This window comes from Cynocephalus volans, chromosome 14, assembly GCF_027409185.1.
Source record: "Cynocephalus volans isolate mCynVol1 chromosome 14, mCynVol1.pri, whole genome shotgun sequence".
Lineage (NCBI taxonomy): Eukaryota > Metazoa > Chordata > Mammalia > Dermoptera > Cynocephalidae > Cynocephalus > Cynocephalus volans.
Genome location: NC_084473.1, coordinates 88,207,514 through 88,223,851, shown reverse-complemented (window position 1 = coordinate 88,223,851; position 16,338 = coordinate 88,207,514). Strand labels below are relative to the sequence as shown.

Sequence of the window (16,338 nt, the reverse complement as noted above, 5' to 3'; positions counted from 1 at the left end):
TCATCAGCTGCTCAAACTAACTAGATCCCCAAATTCATTTTGAAAATCTAATAAATCTCTCACTTTAGTTTTATACCTGGTAGTTCCATGGTTTGTTACTGAGCATCTCAATACACTGAAAACCAGATGTTTCACACTTTGCTGTAAATGTAGTTCCTTTTGGAAAAAGTTTCATATCTATACTCTGACCCAGGTCAATTAGTGCCAAGGCAGCAGATAAATCATCGCCTTCACCATCTTGCTCCAAAAATCTGTAGTAAACACAAACAAGGGCCAGGTTACATGAGCACAAGTAATAAAAGGTTGCTAGGGAAATAGTAAGGGAAGGACCCTGGCTAGAAGCACAATACTTGCCCATTTCCAAGTATGAAATTGTCTGGCTTAATGTCTCCATGAATGATTTCACAGTCATGGACTTGTTCAATCATGTAAAGCATTCTCATAGCAAAAGAGATGACGAGAGCTTGAGGCATCACTTTTTCAGGTGTATTTTTATAGAGGTTAATGGCATTCTAGAAACAATGAAAGTGGAATACTGAGTTAGTTGCAGATGATTAATGAAATTTCAAGTCCAGAACTTTGCCCCCACCTACTACCCTAGCAAAAGCTCCAATCACAAAAGGTATGTGCAAGGCGCAAGCCAAAGAAGTATTTCAAATTCATTTTCCATAACAAAAATGAATATACTTACTAGTAATGTTCCATAGCTGTAGAGATCTCCTACTAATACACTGCCATTCTGGAAAAAGTGGGCAGAATAAAATTTGATAAACATGTGTTGCATGGTTGGCTTTAGTCTCTCCATCAGCTGGGTCCCAATGTAGAATTCCCAGGGGTTGGCAGGCTTCTGGACCTGCAAATCAGGTATGTTACACTCATAACCAGTCTCACATTCTATAAAATGACAGCAAGAAGGCAACCTTCATCCCAGTAAAGGATGTAGGGTAGAAAGTAATGACAAGCTATGAACTGCTGCTGTGGTACAGGGCTTGCTTCAAGACAATTTTAATGGAAAGGCAATTCTGAATCCTTGTAGTTTTTGTTTTTTAAAAGCTGACTATAGACATAAATGAAAACACCACTATCAAACTGCTCACGTAATTTACCTTCAAAATAAATTTCTGTTTATTTTTAGTATCATCCACATCTCCATAAGCAGCTTCATAGACCTGAGCAAAGGCCCCTTCTCCAAGAAGGTGACTGACGTAGACCAGTGAAGAACCTTAGAAGACAGATATGTCAAAATGACAAAAAGGCCTGAAATATTAAGGACTTTATCAAAACAAAGAATTATAAAATTTTCTTGGTGCTTGAATTGCTTTACTAATAAAAATGCATATAGCTCTTTAGGAGATATTTTTCCAGTATTAGAAGAAAGTTCAACAAATATCTGCCACAAAAGACCCCCTTATCAAAAGATCTGGAGGAGCAAGGGCAGAGCTGTTGTCCCAGGCCTGTTGATTAGCGGTGAGGCCTTAGGCTGCCATCTTCTCTTACCAGTGTTCTCATATACTAAAGGGGGTAATACACCTGTGCTTCTTGCTCTGCAAGACTGTTGAGAAAGAACATGAAAAATCCTCTGTGCGGTGCTAAACAAATCTCTAGGAAAAACGTGTTTTGTAACAGAATAAAGAAGGGCAAAGTATAACCGTACAAATATTTGTAATACATAATTATAAATTTTTAATTTAAGTCAACCTTTTATTTTAGAATAGTTGTCGATTTACAGAGAAGTTGCAAAGAGAGTAGAGTTTCTGTATATTCTGCACCCAGTTTCCCCTATTGTTATCTCTTACATAACCATAGTACATTTGTCACAAATAAAGAACCTGTGATGGTATATTACTATTTATTAACTAAACTCCACATTTTATTCAGAATTTACTAGTTTTTCTCTATGTTCCAGGATACATTATATTTAGTCATCATGTCTCCTTAGTCTTTTTGGGCTGTGACAGTTTCTCAGATATTCCTTGTTTTTGATGACCTTGACAGTTCCAAAAAGTACTGGTCAGGTATGTTGTAGAATGTCCCTCAAATTGAGTTTATTTGATATTTTTCTTGTGGTTACACTGGGGTTATTGGTTCTGGAGACAGAGACCAGAGAGGTGAAGTTGTAGTAGATTTTTAAATTTTTAAAAAAGAACTCATGTGTTCAAAATCAGATATAAAAATGTAGATTTCTGGTTTCTATTTTGGCATGTAAGATTAGAAGTCATCCCTCTACCCTCACAATAAGAAAAAGGCTGAACAACTGAAAATTAACAACTCTTCTTAGATCCATCAGAAAATTGAGGTCACAGGGCAAACTGCTACCCCCCAAATTGGGGAGACAGGTGGGTACAGAGAATCACAGATTGCCAGAGTACAAGCCCTGGAGCAGAAACCACTGGTGAAGCCAGTACTGGGGGATTACAAAGGAAAGAACTGCACATCTCAGACCTTATTTAAGAAATTTCTAGGGAAACCCAAAGACAACAGGGGAACAAAAATGAGGACATAAAGGGAAATTTTAGCATTTGACACAGCAACAGCAAACAGTAAACACAGCCTAACCTCTAGTTAGATAAGCATAAAACCTCACACTAAAGGCCTATTTACCTCAGTTCCTTTTCCTAGTACATCAGGTCTGGCTCCTAACAAAAAACTACAAGGCATATTAAAAGACAAAAACAAAAAAAGCTTGAAGACAGAGCAAACATGAAAAACAGACAGAGATATGGCAGAGATTTTGAAATTATCAGACCAGGAGTCTTAAAAAACTATGATTAATATGCTAAGGGACAATGTGCAAAAAGAAATGGGTAATGTAAGCAGAAATGGAAACTCTTGAGAAAGAAGGAAAAGGAAATATTAGAAATTAAAAAAAACACAGCAAATGAAGAATCCTTTAACAGGCTTATCAGTAGACTGCATATGGCTAGAAAAAAAAATCAATGTGCTTGAAGATATGCCAATAGAAACTTCCAAAACTGAAATGCAAAAAGAGAGGAAAATGAAAAAGATGGAACAGAATATTCAAAAACTGTGGGACAATTACAAAATGTGTAACATAGGCAGAATGTGAGTACCAGAAGAAAGAAGAAGGAAACAGAAGAAATATTTGGAGTAATACAGGCTGAAAATTTCCCCAAATTAAGAACAGACACCAAACCACAAAAATCCAGGAAGCTCAGAGAGCACCAAGCAGGATAAATGCCCCCAAATCTAGGCATATTCTATTCAAACTGTCAGAAATCAAAGACAAAGAGAAAATATTGAAAGAGGCCAGAGGAATAAAAACACTATCTATACAAAGCAAATATAAGAATTACGTAGGACTTCTCCTTGGAAACCATACAAGCAAGAAGACAATGGATTAAAATATTAAAGTACTGAAAGAAGAAAACCACCAAACTATAATTCTGTATTGAGTAAAATTATCCTTCAAAAGTGAAGAATAAAGACTTTCTTACACAAACAAAAATTAAGCGAATCTATCACCAATAGATCTGCTTTGCAAGAAATGTTTTTAAAAAGTTCTTCAGAGAAAAAGAGGATAATATAGTCAGGATTGGAAGAGTGTTAGGAGAAGAAATAAATGAAGATAAAACAAAATATTTTACTTTTCTCATCTGAATTGATCTAACAAATAAGTTTGTTATTTAGCCTCACAGCTAAATAATAGCAACAATGTATTTAGTGAGTATACCTGTGGATAAGTGAAATGAATGGCAGAAATGTTATAAGGGATGGGAGAGATGAATCAGTAACACTCTGCTATAAGGAATATTGCATTATAAGGTACTTGCACTGCCCATGAAGTGGTACAGTGTTATCTGAAGGTGGACTTGGATGAGTTGTAAATGTATATTGTAAACTATAGGGCAATCACTGAAAAAAAAGTAAAAAAAGAATTATAATTGATATATTAGGAAAGGAGAGAAAATGGGATCATATGAAATAACAATTAAAATCAAAGAAGGCAGAAAGAGAGTGGAACACAAAAAAAGAAACAAAGAACAAGGCAATGACTTGAAAATAGTAACAAATATGGTAGATATTAGTCCAACTAGATCAACAATCACTTTAAACATCAATGAAAACATAGACATAAAGACAGATAGATTAAAAGTAAAGGGAAAGAGAAGAACACACCATGCTAACACTAATAAAATGATAAAAGTGAGAATACCTATATTCATTGCAGACTGAGCAGGAAAATTATCAGGAACAAAAAGGGGCATTTCATAATGATAAAAGGGGTCAATTCTCCAAGAAGACATAATGTGTATATACCTAACAAGACAGTGTCAAAATCTGTGAGGCAAAAACTGATAGAACTGCAAGGAGAAATAGATGAATTTACTATTATAGTTGGAGACTTTGACGCTTTTCTAATAGAAATAGATCAAGCAGGTGGAAAATCAGTAAGGATATGGTGGAACTGAAAAGCACCATCAATCAACTGGATCTAAATGACATTTATAGACTACTTCACCCAAGAATAGTAGATATACATTCTTCTTAAGCTCACATGGATCATTCACCATGACAGACCACCTTCTGGGCCATAAAACACATCTTACCAAATTTAATAGAAATCATACACAGTATGCTCTGAGACCACAATGGAATTGAACTAGAAATTAATAACAGAAAAATATCTGGAAAGCCCCCAAATCCTTGGAGATTAGATACCTTTCTAAATAACAAATGGGTTAAACAAGTCTCAAGAGAGATTAAAAATATTTTAAACTAAATGAAAACAAAAATACAATGTATCAAAATTTGTGGGATACAGCAGAGCGAAATTTATAGCCCTGAAGACATATACGTATTGGAAAAGAAGAAATATTTAAAATCAATGACTTAAGCTTCTACCTTAGGAAACTGGAAAAAAAAAAGAGCAAATTCAATCTAAAGTAAGCAGAAGCAAAGAAATAATAAATATTATAGTTGAAATCAATAGAGAAAACCAAAAACTAAAAATTGAGTCTTTGAAAAGATTAATAAAATTGATAAGCTTTTATCCAGGTTAACTAAGAAAAAAAAAAAAAGAAGGACACAAATAAGTAACAATAGGAATGAAAGAAGGGCTATCACTATTGTGCTCATGGACATTAAAAGAATAATAAAGGAATATTATGAACTCCATGTCCATGAATATGAGAACCAATATGAAATGAACCAATTCCTTGAAAGACACAGTCCACCAAAGCTCACAAAGGAGAAATAGATAATCTGAACAATCCTATATCCATTAAATAAATTGAACCAATAATTAATAACCTTCCAAAACACAAAGCACCTGGTCCAGATAGGTTCACTGGTGAATACTATCAAACATTTAAGGAAGGAATTATACCAATTCCCTTCAATCTCTTCCAGAAGACAGAAGCAGAGGGCACTCATTCTATGAGGCTAGGATTTTCCTTATACCAAAACGAGATAAAGATATTACAAGAGAGTTTCAAGATGGCGGCGGCTGCGGCGGCTGGCGCGGAGTAGCTGAGGTGGAAAAGGTGGCCACTGGGCCTCAGGCAGCCGGGAAACTTGTGGACCTTCCTCTGGCCATCTCTTAAGGGAGGACTGCTGCTGCTGGCCGGTCGTGGGGGCTCAACGCCACTTTGCCCCCGGCAGGAGAGGCTGCCTCATTTACAGGCAACAGCTTTGAAGTGTGGAGCAGGAAAAGAACTGATTCTTAGCTGCAAAAGTGAGTCTTGAAACAGGGAACACGGCGCCAGGGCTGCTGTGGATGCAGCCAGGATCCCGGAGGCTGGGGCCGCACTGAAGGCGGCCAGCTGCCCGATTCAGGATTCAAGGTTTCAGGCCGGCATTAAAGAAGATTCCTGGGAGCGCCCGAGCGGCGCCGCGACTGAACAGCCCGAGGCGGCAGCGCCGAGAACACGGAAGGCAACAAACCAGAGACAGAGCGAGCGCCCGACCTGGCACAGCACTGTGAGTGATCCCTGGCACAGCTCTGTTCGGGGGGGTGAATGCCCACGCGGCTTCTGCCTGCACCACCAGGCCACTCACTGCCCGGTGCTGCCTCCATTTTCCCAGGTGCGGGCAGCTCCGCCCTGCTCGGCCATCACTGAGCCCATTTGCTTGGCCTGGCGCGGGGCTTTCCGGACCCTGCGGGCCGACCTCCTCTCCCACTCCCTCCGCGGTTCTCTGGCAGGACTGGGGGTGTGGGGCGTCCCGACCAGTTTTGGGAGGGCTAGGAAGTACGGGCGGGCCAACTGTCACTCCACCACACCCTGGACTCCGGCCCCGGTAAACTTCCTGTTACTGGGAGGCAGATACCATCTCTGCGACCACCAGTTTGGAAAAAAGCCTAACGAATTTCTGGTTGGGAATAGTGTGGTAGGAGAGTTCCCAGGTCCGCTTGAACCTGCCGGAGAGCAGGCTGCAGGCGGGCACTAGACTCGGTTTATACCGGGGGGATACAAAGGTGAACAAGACCCGAGAAAGATCTACACAGTGCTACAAAGGCACCCAGAGAGACCGGTCGTCTGTGCCTAGCAGAAACCTGGTAGACTTCCTGGGCGAGGCGGTGCTGAGCAGGGTCTTGAAGGCCCAGCTGAGAGACGAGGGGTGCAGAAGACACGCCCCAGCCCAGCACAGTGTTCACAGAGGGGGGAGACGTGCGGCCAGGGAGGCGGAGTCTCGACAGAAACCACACACCCGGTGGGGTCGCCACTGCACGATCTAACAGCCTGGGCCAGAGCACACGGAAAGGGGAGAAGTCCTGTACAGAAAGTGAAAGCTCAACAGAGATCACACACCCTGTGGTACGTGATCCACCAGCCCAGCAGAGTACAAGCTGACCAGAAAGGTGGCTCCCCGGAGAAGCCCAAGACCCGAGGCAACCACACACACAAGACACTAGAGGCCAACTGAGCAGTCACGGCGGGAGCCATACCAAATTGGCAACCACAGCAACATCCTAGTTAGTCATTAGTCTTAAACCGGTGGACTGTGAAACCCCCTGCAACAATGAATAAACACCAAAAAAAAGACACCAGAAATACAAAAAATCAAGAAAGTACACCACCAAAAGTTAATAAATCTCATACTCTAGATCCTATAGAACAAGAAGCCCTTGAAATAACTGACAAGGAATTTCGAGTGATAATTCTAAGGAAACTGAATGAGATACAAGAAAACTCAGCTAGACATCATGATGAAATGAGGAAAAGTATACAGGATCTGAAAGAGGAAATATACAAGGAAATCAATGTCCTGAAAAAAAATGTAGCAGAACTTGCTGAACTGAAGAAGTTATTCAGCGAAATAAAAAACACAACGGAGAGTTTAACCAGCAGGCTTGTCGAAGTTGAAGAGAGAACCTCTGAACTTGAAGATGGGCTGTTTGAAATAACACAAGCAGACAAAAAGAAAGAAAAAAGAATCAAGGACATGGAAGAAAATCTGAGAGAGATATCAGACAACCTCAAGCGCTCAAATATCCGAGTCATGGGTATTCCAGAAGGGGAAGAAAATGGAGATTCCATTGAAAACATATTCAAAAAAATAGTGGCAGAAAACTTCCCAGGTATAGGAAAAATCACAGATCTTCAGATCCAGGAAGCTCAACGATCTCCAAACGTATTCAACCCAAAAAGGCCTTCTCCAAGACATGTCATAGTCAAATTGGCAAAACTCAGAGACAAAGAGAGAATCTTAAAAGCTGCAAGAGAGAAGCGTCAAATCACCTATAAGGGAGCCCCAATCAGGTTAACATCAGACTTTTCATCACAAACCCTAAAAGCTAGAAAGGAATGGGATGATATTTTCAAAATACTAAAAGACAAAGATTGCCAGCCAAGAATACTCTACCCTGCAAGGCTATCCTTCCGAAATGAGGGGCAAATAGTATATTTCTCAGACAAACAAAAACTGCGGGAGTTCACTACCACAAGACCACCCTTACAAGAAATCCTCAAGGGAGTACTGGGTTTGGTTCCTGAAAAATAACTACCACTGCCATAAAAACCTAAGAAAAATCTAAACCCGCTAGTACAATAAAAATGGCATTCATGAAGAGAAAACAAGCTAACAAAAACACTATCTACAACCTAAGGAACCAACAAACAAAGAAACCAAACAGTAAATCAGAAAGCAAGGAACAAAAGACACCTAAGACAACCAAACACCCAATAAAATGCTAGGAATAAATCAACACCTTTCAATAACAACTCTTAATGTTAAAGGCTTAAATTCCCCAATTAAAAGACACAGACTGGCTGACTGGATCAAAAAACAGGACCCAACTATATGCTGCCTACAAGAGACCCACCTCACCCATAAAGATTCACACAGACTAAGAGTGAAAGGATGGAAAAAGATTTACCATGCAAACAGAAAAGAAAAACGAGCTGGAGTGGCTATTCTTATATCTGACAAAATAGACTTTAAACTAAAAACCATAAAAAGAGACAATGAGGGACACTACTTAATGATAAAAGGACTGATCCATCAAGAAGACATAACAATCATAAATATGTACGCACCCAATGTTGGAGCAGCCAGATTTATAAAACAAACTCTATTAGACCTAAAGAAGGAAATAGACACTAATACCATAATAGCAGGGGACCTGAACACTCCACTGTCAATATTAGACAGATCATCTAGGCAAAGAATCAGTAGAGAAACACAAGATCTAAACAAGACTCTAGACCAATTGGAATTGGCAGATATCTACAGAACATTCCACCCAATAACCTCAGAATATTCATTCTTCTCATCAGCACATGGATCATTCTCCAGGATAGATCACATATTAGGTCACAAATCAAGTCTCAGTAAATTCAAAAAAATTGGAATTATCCCATGTATCTTCTCAGACCACAATGGATTAAAACTAGAAATTAATAACAAACAAAACTCTGGAAACTATACAAACACATGGAAATTAAACAGCATTCTACTTAATGACATATGGGTCCATGAAGAAATCAAGCAGGAAATCAAAAAGTTTATTGAAACTAATGAAAACAATGATACATCATACCAAAACCTGTGGGATACTGCAAAAGCAGTATTGAGGGGAAAATTTATTGCATTAAATGCTCACTTCAGAAGAATGGAAAGATGGCAAGTGAACAACCTAACACTTCACCTTAAAGAACTAGAAAAACAAGAACAATCCAATCCTAAAGTTAGCAGACGGAAAGAAATCATTAAGATCAGAGCAGAACTGAATGAAATTGAAAACCAAAAAACAATTCAAAAGATCAACGAATCAAAAAGTTGGTTTTTTGAAAAGATAAATAAAATTGACAAACCATTAGCATGGCTAACAAAAAAAAGAAGAGAGAAGACTCAAATAACAAAAATTAGAAATGAAAAAGGCGATATTACAACTGATTCATCTGAAATACAAGGAATCATTCGAGACTACTATAAACAACTGTACGCCAAGAAATTTGAAAATCTGGAGGAAATGGATAAATTTCTGGACACACACAAGCTCCCAAAACTGAACCGTGAAGACGTAGAAAATCTGAACAGACCAATAACAATAAAGGAGATTGAAGCTGTTATCAGAAGGCTCCCAACAAAGAAAAGCCCAGGACCAGATGGATTCACAGCAGAATTTTACCAAACATTCAAAGAGGAATTGACACCGATTCTTTACAAACTATTCCAAAAGATTGAAACGGACGCAAATCTCCCAAACTCATTCTATGAAGCAAACATCATCCTGATACCAAAACCAGGTAAAGATATAACCAAAAAAGAAAACTACAGGCCGATATCCTTGATGAATATAGATGCAAAAATCCTCACTAAAATACTAGCAAACAGAATACAGCAACACATACGAAAAATTATTCATCACGATCAAGTGGGATTCATCCCAGGGATGCAAGGTTGGTTCAACATACGCAAATCAATAAATGTGATACACCATATTAATAAACTCAAACACAAGGACCATATGATCATCTCTATAGATGCTGAAAAAGCATTTGATAAAGTTCAGCACTCATTCATGACAAAGACCCTCTATAAGTTAGGTATAGAGGGAAAGTATCTCAACATAATTAAAGCCATATATGCCAAACCCACTGCCAATATCATCCTGAATGGGGAAAAGCTGAAAGCTTTTCCTTTAAGAACAGGCACTAGACAAGGATGCCCACTCTCACCACTCCTATTCAACATAGTGTTGGAAGTACTAGCCAGAGCAATCAGAGAAGAGAAGGAAATAAAGGGCATCCAGATTGGAAAAGATGAAGTCAAACTGTCCCTGTTTGCAGATGACATGATCCTATATATCGAACAGCCTAAAACCTCTACAAAAAAACTGTTGGAATTGATAAATGATTTCAGCACAGTAGCAGGATACAAAATCAACACACAAAAATCAGTAGCATTTATTTTCTCCAATAGTGAACATGCAGAAGGAGAAATCAAGAAAGCCTGCCCATTTACAATAGCCACCCAAAAAATAAAATACTTAGGAATTGAGTTAACCAAGGAGGTGAAAAATCTCTATAATGAGAACTACAAACCACTGCTGAGAGAAATTAGAGAGGATACAAGAAGATGGAAAGATATTCCATGCTCTTGGATTGGAAGAATCAACATAGTGAAAATGTCCATACTACCCAAAGTGATATACAAATTCAATGCAATCCCCATCAAAATTCCAAAGACATTTTTCTCAGAAATGGAAAAAACTATTCAGACATTTATATGGAACAATAAAAGACCACGAATAGCCAAAGCAATGCTCAGCAAAAAAAATAAAGCTGGAGGCATAACACTACCTGACTTTAAGCTATACTACAAAGCTATAATAACCAAAACAGTATGGTACTGGCATAAAAACAGACACACTGACCAATGGAATAGAATAGAGAATCCAGAAATCAACCCACACACTTACTGCCATCTGATCTTTGACAAAGGCACCAAGCCTATTCACTGGGGAAGGGACTGCCTCTTCAGCAAGTGGTGCTGGGATAACTGGATATCGATATGCAGGAGAATGAAACTAGATCCATACCTCTCACCGTATACTAAAATCAACTCAAAATGGATTAAGGATTTAAATATACACCCTGAGACAATAAAACTTCTTAAAGAAAACATAGGAGAAACACTTCAGGAAATAGGACTGGGCACAGACTTCATGAATACGACCCCAAAAGCACGGGAAACCAAAGGAAAAATAAACAAATGGGATTATATCAAACTAAAAAGCTTCTGCACAGCAAAAGAAACAATTAAAAGAGTTAAAAGACAACCAACAGAGTGGGAGAAAATATTTGCAAAATATACATCTGACAAAGGATTAATATCCAGAATATATAAGGAACTCAAACAACTTTACAAGAAGAAAACAAGCAACCCAATTAAAAAATGGGCAAAAGAGCTAAGTAGGCATTTCTCTAAGGAAGATATCCAAATGGCCAACAGACATATGAAAAAATGCTCAACATCACTCAGCATCCGGGAAATGCAAATCAAAACCACATTGAGATACCATCTAACCCCAGTTAGGATGGCTAAAATCCAAAAGACTATGAACGATAAATGCTGGCGAGGCTGCGGAGAAAAAGGAACTCTCATACATTGTTGGTGGGACTGCAAAATGGTGCAGCCTCTATGGAAAATGGTATGGAGGTTCCTTAAACAATTGCAAATAGATCTACCATACGACCCAGCCATCCCACTGTTGGGAATATACCCAGAGGAATGGAAATCATCAAGTCGAAGGTATACCTGTTCCCCAATGTTCATCGCAGCACTCTTTACAATTGCCAAGAGTTGGAACCAGCCCAAATGCCCATCATCAGATGAGTGGATACGGAAAATGTGGTACATCTACACAATGGAATACTACTCAGCTATAAAAACGAATGAAATACTGCCATTTGCAACAACATGGATGGACCTTGAGAGAATTATATTAAGTGAAACAAGTCAGGCACAGAAAGAGAAATACCACATGTTCTCACTTATTGGAGGGAGCTAAAAATTAATATATAAATTCACACACACACATACACACATACACACACAAACCGGGGGGCGGGGAGGAAGAAGATATAACAACCACAATTATTTGAAGTTGATACAACAAACAAACAGAAAGGACATTGTTGGGGGGGAGGGGGGGTGGGAGAAGGGAGGGAGGTTTTGGTGATGGGGAGCATTAATCAGCTACAATGTATATCGACAAAATAAAATTTAAAAAATAAAATAAAAAATAAATAAATTAAAAAAAAAAAAAAAAAAAAAAAAAAAAGATATTACAAGAAAGGAATTAAAGACCAATACCTATCATCAACATATAACGGTACTTCAAAAAGTTTGTGAAAAAATAGAATTAAAGGATAATATGAATCTTTCCATAAACCTTTTCAAGTACCCTTGTAGATATAAAAACCCTCAACAAAATATTAGCAAATCCAATTGAGCAATGTATAAAAAGAATTATATACCACAACCAAGTGGGATTTATCCCCCAGTATGCAAGGCTAGTTCAACATTTGAAAATCAATTACTGTGATCCATCATACTGACAGGCTATAAGAAGAATCATGATCATACCAATAGGTGCAGAAAAAGCATTTGATAATATTCACCATCCATTTATGATAAAAACTCTTCAGCTGGCCTGGCCAGTTAGCTCAGTTGGTTAGAGTGCAGTATTGATAACACCAACGTCAAGGGTTCAGATCCCCATACTAGCCAGCTGTCCAAAAAACGAAACAAAAACCCAAACTCTCAGCTAACTAGGAATAGTGAGGTATTTCCTCAACCTGATAAAGAACATGTACGAAAAACCTATAGCTAACATCATACTTAATGATAGATGTTTCCCAAATAGAATCAGGAACAAGTGAGAATGTCCCCTTTCACAACTTCTATTCAACATTGTACTAAAAGTCCTAGATAATGCAATAAGACAAGGAAATAAAATAAAAGGCATACAAACTGGGAAAGGAGGAAATAAAACTGTCTTTGTTTTCAAATGACTGGATTGGCTATGTCAAAAATCCCAAAGAATCAACAGAAAAATCTCCTGGAACTAATAAGCAATTACAGTAAAGTTACAGGATACAAGGCAAATATGCAAAAATCAATTGCCTTCATATGTACTGAAACTGAGTGATTTGAATTTGAAATGAAAAACACAACACTATTTAATTAAGCACCAAAAAGAAAAAAAGTTATAAATTTAATGAAATATGTACCAGATTTATGAGAAAAATACAAAATCTTGATGAAAGAAATCCAAGAGGAGTTAAGTAAATGGAGAGATATTCCATTTGTATGGACTTAATACTGTCAAGATGTCAGTTCCTCCCAATTTGATCTATAGATTTAATGCAATCCCAATCAAAATATGAGAAACTTATTTTGTGGATATCAACTGGTTCTAAAATTTATATGGAAAGGCTAAAAACCCAGAATAGTCAGCACAGTATGTAAGGAGAAGAACAAAATCAGGGGACTGATACTACTTGACTTCCAAGACTTACTATAAAGTTACAGGACAGTGTGGCATTAGCAAAAGAATAAACAGATCAATGGAACAGAATAGAAATAGACCCACATAAGTATAGTCAACTGATCTTTGACAAAGGAGCAAACACAATTAAATGGAGAAAGGATAATATTTTCAACATCCACATGTTGATACTGAACATCCACATGCAAAAAATGAATCTAAACACAGACCTTACAGCTTTTCAAAAATTTAACTCAAATTGGATCACAGACCTAAATGTAAAATGCAAAACTATAAAACTCCTAGGAGATTACACAGGGGAAAATCTAGATGAGCTTGGGTTTGGTGATGACACTTTAGATATGACACTAAGGCACAACTGTTGAAAGAAACAGCTGGTAACTTGGACTTCATCAACTTAAAACTTCTGCTCTGTGAAGGACATTGTCAAGAGAATGAGAAGACAAGCCACGGGTAGGAGAAAATATTTGCAAAACACATATCTAATAAAGGACTATTATTCAAAATATATATAGAACTCTTCAAAGTCAATGATGAGAAAATCCAATTAAAAAATGGGAGAAAGAAATGAACATTTACCTCATTGAAGAAGATACACAGATGGCAAATAAACATAAGAAAATACGTTCAATACCATACGTCTTCAGGGAATTGCAACTTAAAACAATATTAAGATACCACTATAGACCTATTAGAATGGTCAGAACCCATAACACGGACAACAACAAATGCTAGCAAGAATTCACTGTTGGTTGGAATGCAAAATGGTACAGCTACTTTGGAAGACAGTTTGGAAGTTTCTTACAAAAGTAAACATGCTCAGGCTGGCTGGATAGCTCAGTTGGTTAAAGCATGATGCTGTAACATCAAGGTCAAGGGTTTGGATCCCTGTACTGGCCAGCAGCAAAACAAAACAAAACAACAACAAAATGTAAATGTATTCTCAACATACAATCCAGCAATTACACTCCTTGGTATTTACCCAAATGAGCTGAAAACTATGTCCACACAAAAACCTGCATATAAATGTTTATAGCAACTTTATTCATAATTGTCAAAACTTGGAAACAACAAAGATGTCCTTCATTAGATGAATGGGTAAACAAAGTGTGTGGCACATCATGAAATGGAATATCAATTCAGCGGTTTAAAAAAGAAAAAAAGAAAAAAAAGAACTACCAAATCACAAAAAGACACGGAGGAACCTTAAATGCATTGCTAAATGAAAGAAGCCCATCTGAAAAGACTATGTAATATATGATTGCAACTATACCATATTCTGGAAAGGCAAAACTACGGAGACAGTAAAAAGCTCAGTGGTTGCCAGAGTTTGGGGGGCAAGGAGAAAGAGATGGATAGATGAGGCACAGTGGATTTTCAGGGCAGTGAAACTATTCTGTAAGATACTGTAATGACAGATACATGTCATTATACATTTGTCAACCACAACAGAATGTACAACACAAAGAATGAACCCTGAGGTAAACTATGGACGTTAATAAGGTATTAATATTGGCTCATCATTTGTAACAAATGTACCACACTCAGGGAAGATGGTAATAACAGGGGAATCTGTATGTGTGATGTGTGTATATGGGGGTGGGATGGGGAGGGGAGAAGGTATATGGGAACTCTCTGTACTTTATTCTGAATTTTTCTGTAGGCTTAAAGCTGCTCTAAAAAATAAAATCTGTTAATTAAAAAGTTAAAAAGTATATTGTTAAAAGTCTTGCTCCCATTGTTATCCATATCCACCCAGTTTCCCACTCCCACTAACAGTTAACCATTTTAACTAGTTGTGAGTATCCCTCAAGAGTTCATTAGAAATACTATCAAATATGAAAACATATTATCATCCTTCTTTTTAAGAAACAAAATAGTAGCGTATAATACATACCATTCTGCCCTTTTCATTTAACAGTATGTTTTGGAGATCATTCTGTATCAGTACAAAGTAACTTCTTGTTTTGTTACTAATTTTACTACAGAATTTTTCTGTAGTATTGTACCATAATCCCTAAAGAAAATTCTTAAAAGCGGATGGCTGAGTCTAAGAGTATATGCATTCTTATTTTGATATTTTCAAATTGCCCACTATAAGTTATATGAGTTACAGTCCCAACAGCAATCACAATCCTACAGTCATGTCTCAACAAAATGTTCTCAGCTTAACAACTGTAGATAAAACTCTTTACTGAAGGGGGTGGTTCAGGCAGGAGGAGAAACACACACACACACACAAAGTTACCATCAACTTCCCAGAGAGAAACAAGAATTTAATGTTATATTACCCAAATAATTCTTACCCAATTGAAATTCAGTCTTGGGCTTGATGGATGGAAGTTTACATTGCCATTCAAAAGTATTTGTATAGGAACTCACTGGTTTAGTAAGCCCAGATAAAAGTTTGAGAATTAACTCATCATCCCATGGGTTCTCAACAGTGAAGTCTTAAAGAAATGAGAACAAAAAAAAAAAAAAAAAAAAAAAGACATGAATTCAGTGCCCAAGAATTTTACCAAAGTAAGTAGAGACAAAGTAAGTGAAGACATTCATTAAATAAGCTTCCAAAAGCCTTATCCTTTAAAAAGCATTGATTCAAATAATAAAGAACTATTTCCAAATGTCAAAATTGATAGTTCTGCACAGTTAATCACTTGCTATTTTAGATCTACAGATGTAAACCGATATTCAGTTGTGACAAAGGGAATCAACACCAGGTGCATATGCTCCACACATCCAGAACTTCCAGATTCTGCTTTTAAAACAAGTAAGGATGTTTCTAATGTGTTCAGATATATACATATTCTTTAATTGCTTTTCCATTTATACCTACAAAACACTTATACTACCTACGT

At 37.5% G+C, this 16,338-nt stretch overlaps 1 protein-coding gene across 1 annotated transcript in view; it reads right to left on the bottom strand.

The window, feature by feature from the left end:
• Positions 1 to 16,338, bottom strand: part of BUB1 (BUB1 mitotic checkpoint serine/threonine kinase) — a 52,452-nt gene that overhangs the window by 4,843 nt on the left and 31,271 nt on the right. Inside the window, exons 19-23 of the mRNA XM_063078746.1 lie at positions 15,787 to 15,930; positions 1,107 to 1,222; positions 692 to 853; positions 355 to 512; positions 77 to 251 (exon numbers count right to left, since the gene is read on the bottom strand). Coding sequence (XP_062934816.1) covers positions 77 to 251; positions 355 to 512; positions 692 to 853; positions 1,107 to 1,222; positions 15,787 to 15,930 — 755 coding nt within the window. The remainder of the gene's footprint in view (positions 1 to 76; positions 252 to 354; positions 513 to 691; positions 854 to 1,106; positions 1,223 to 15,786; positions 15,931 to 16,338) is intronic.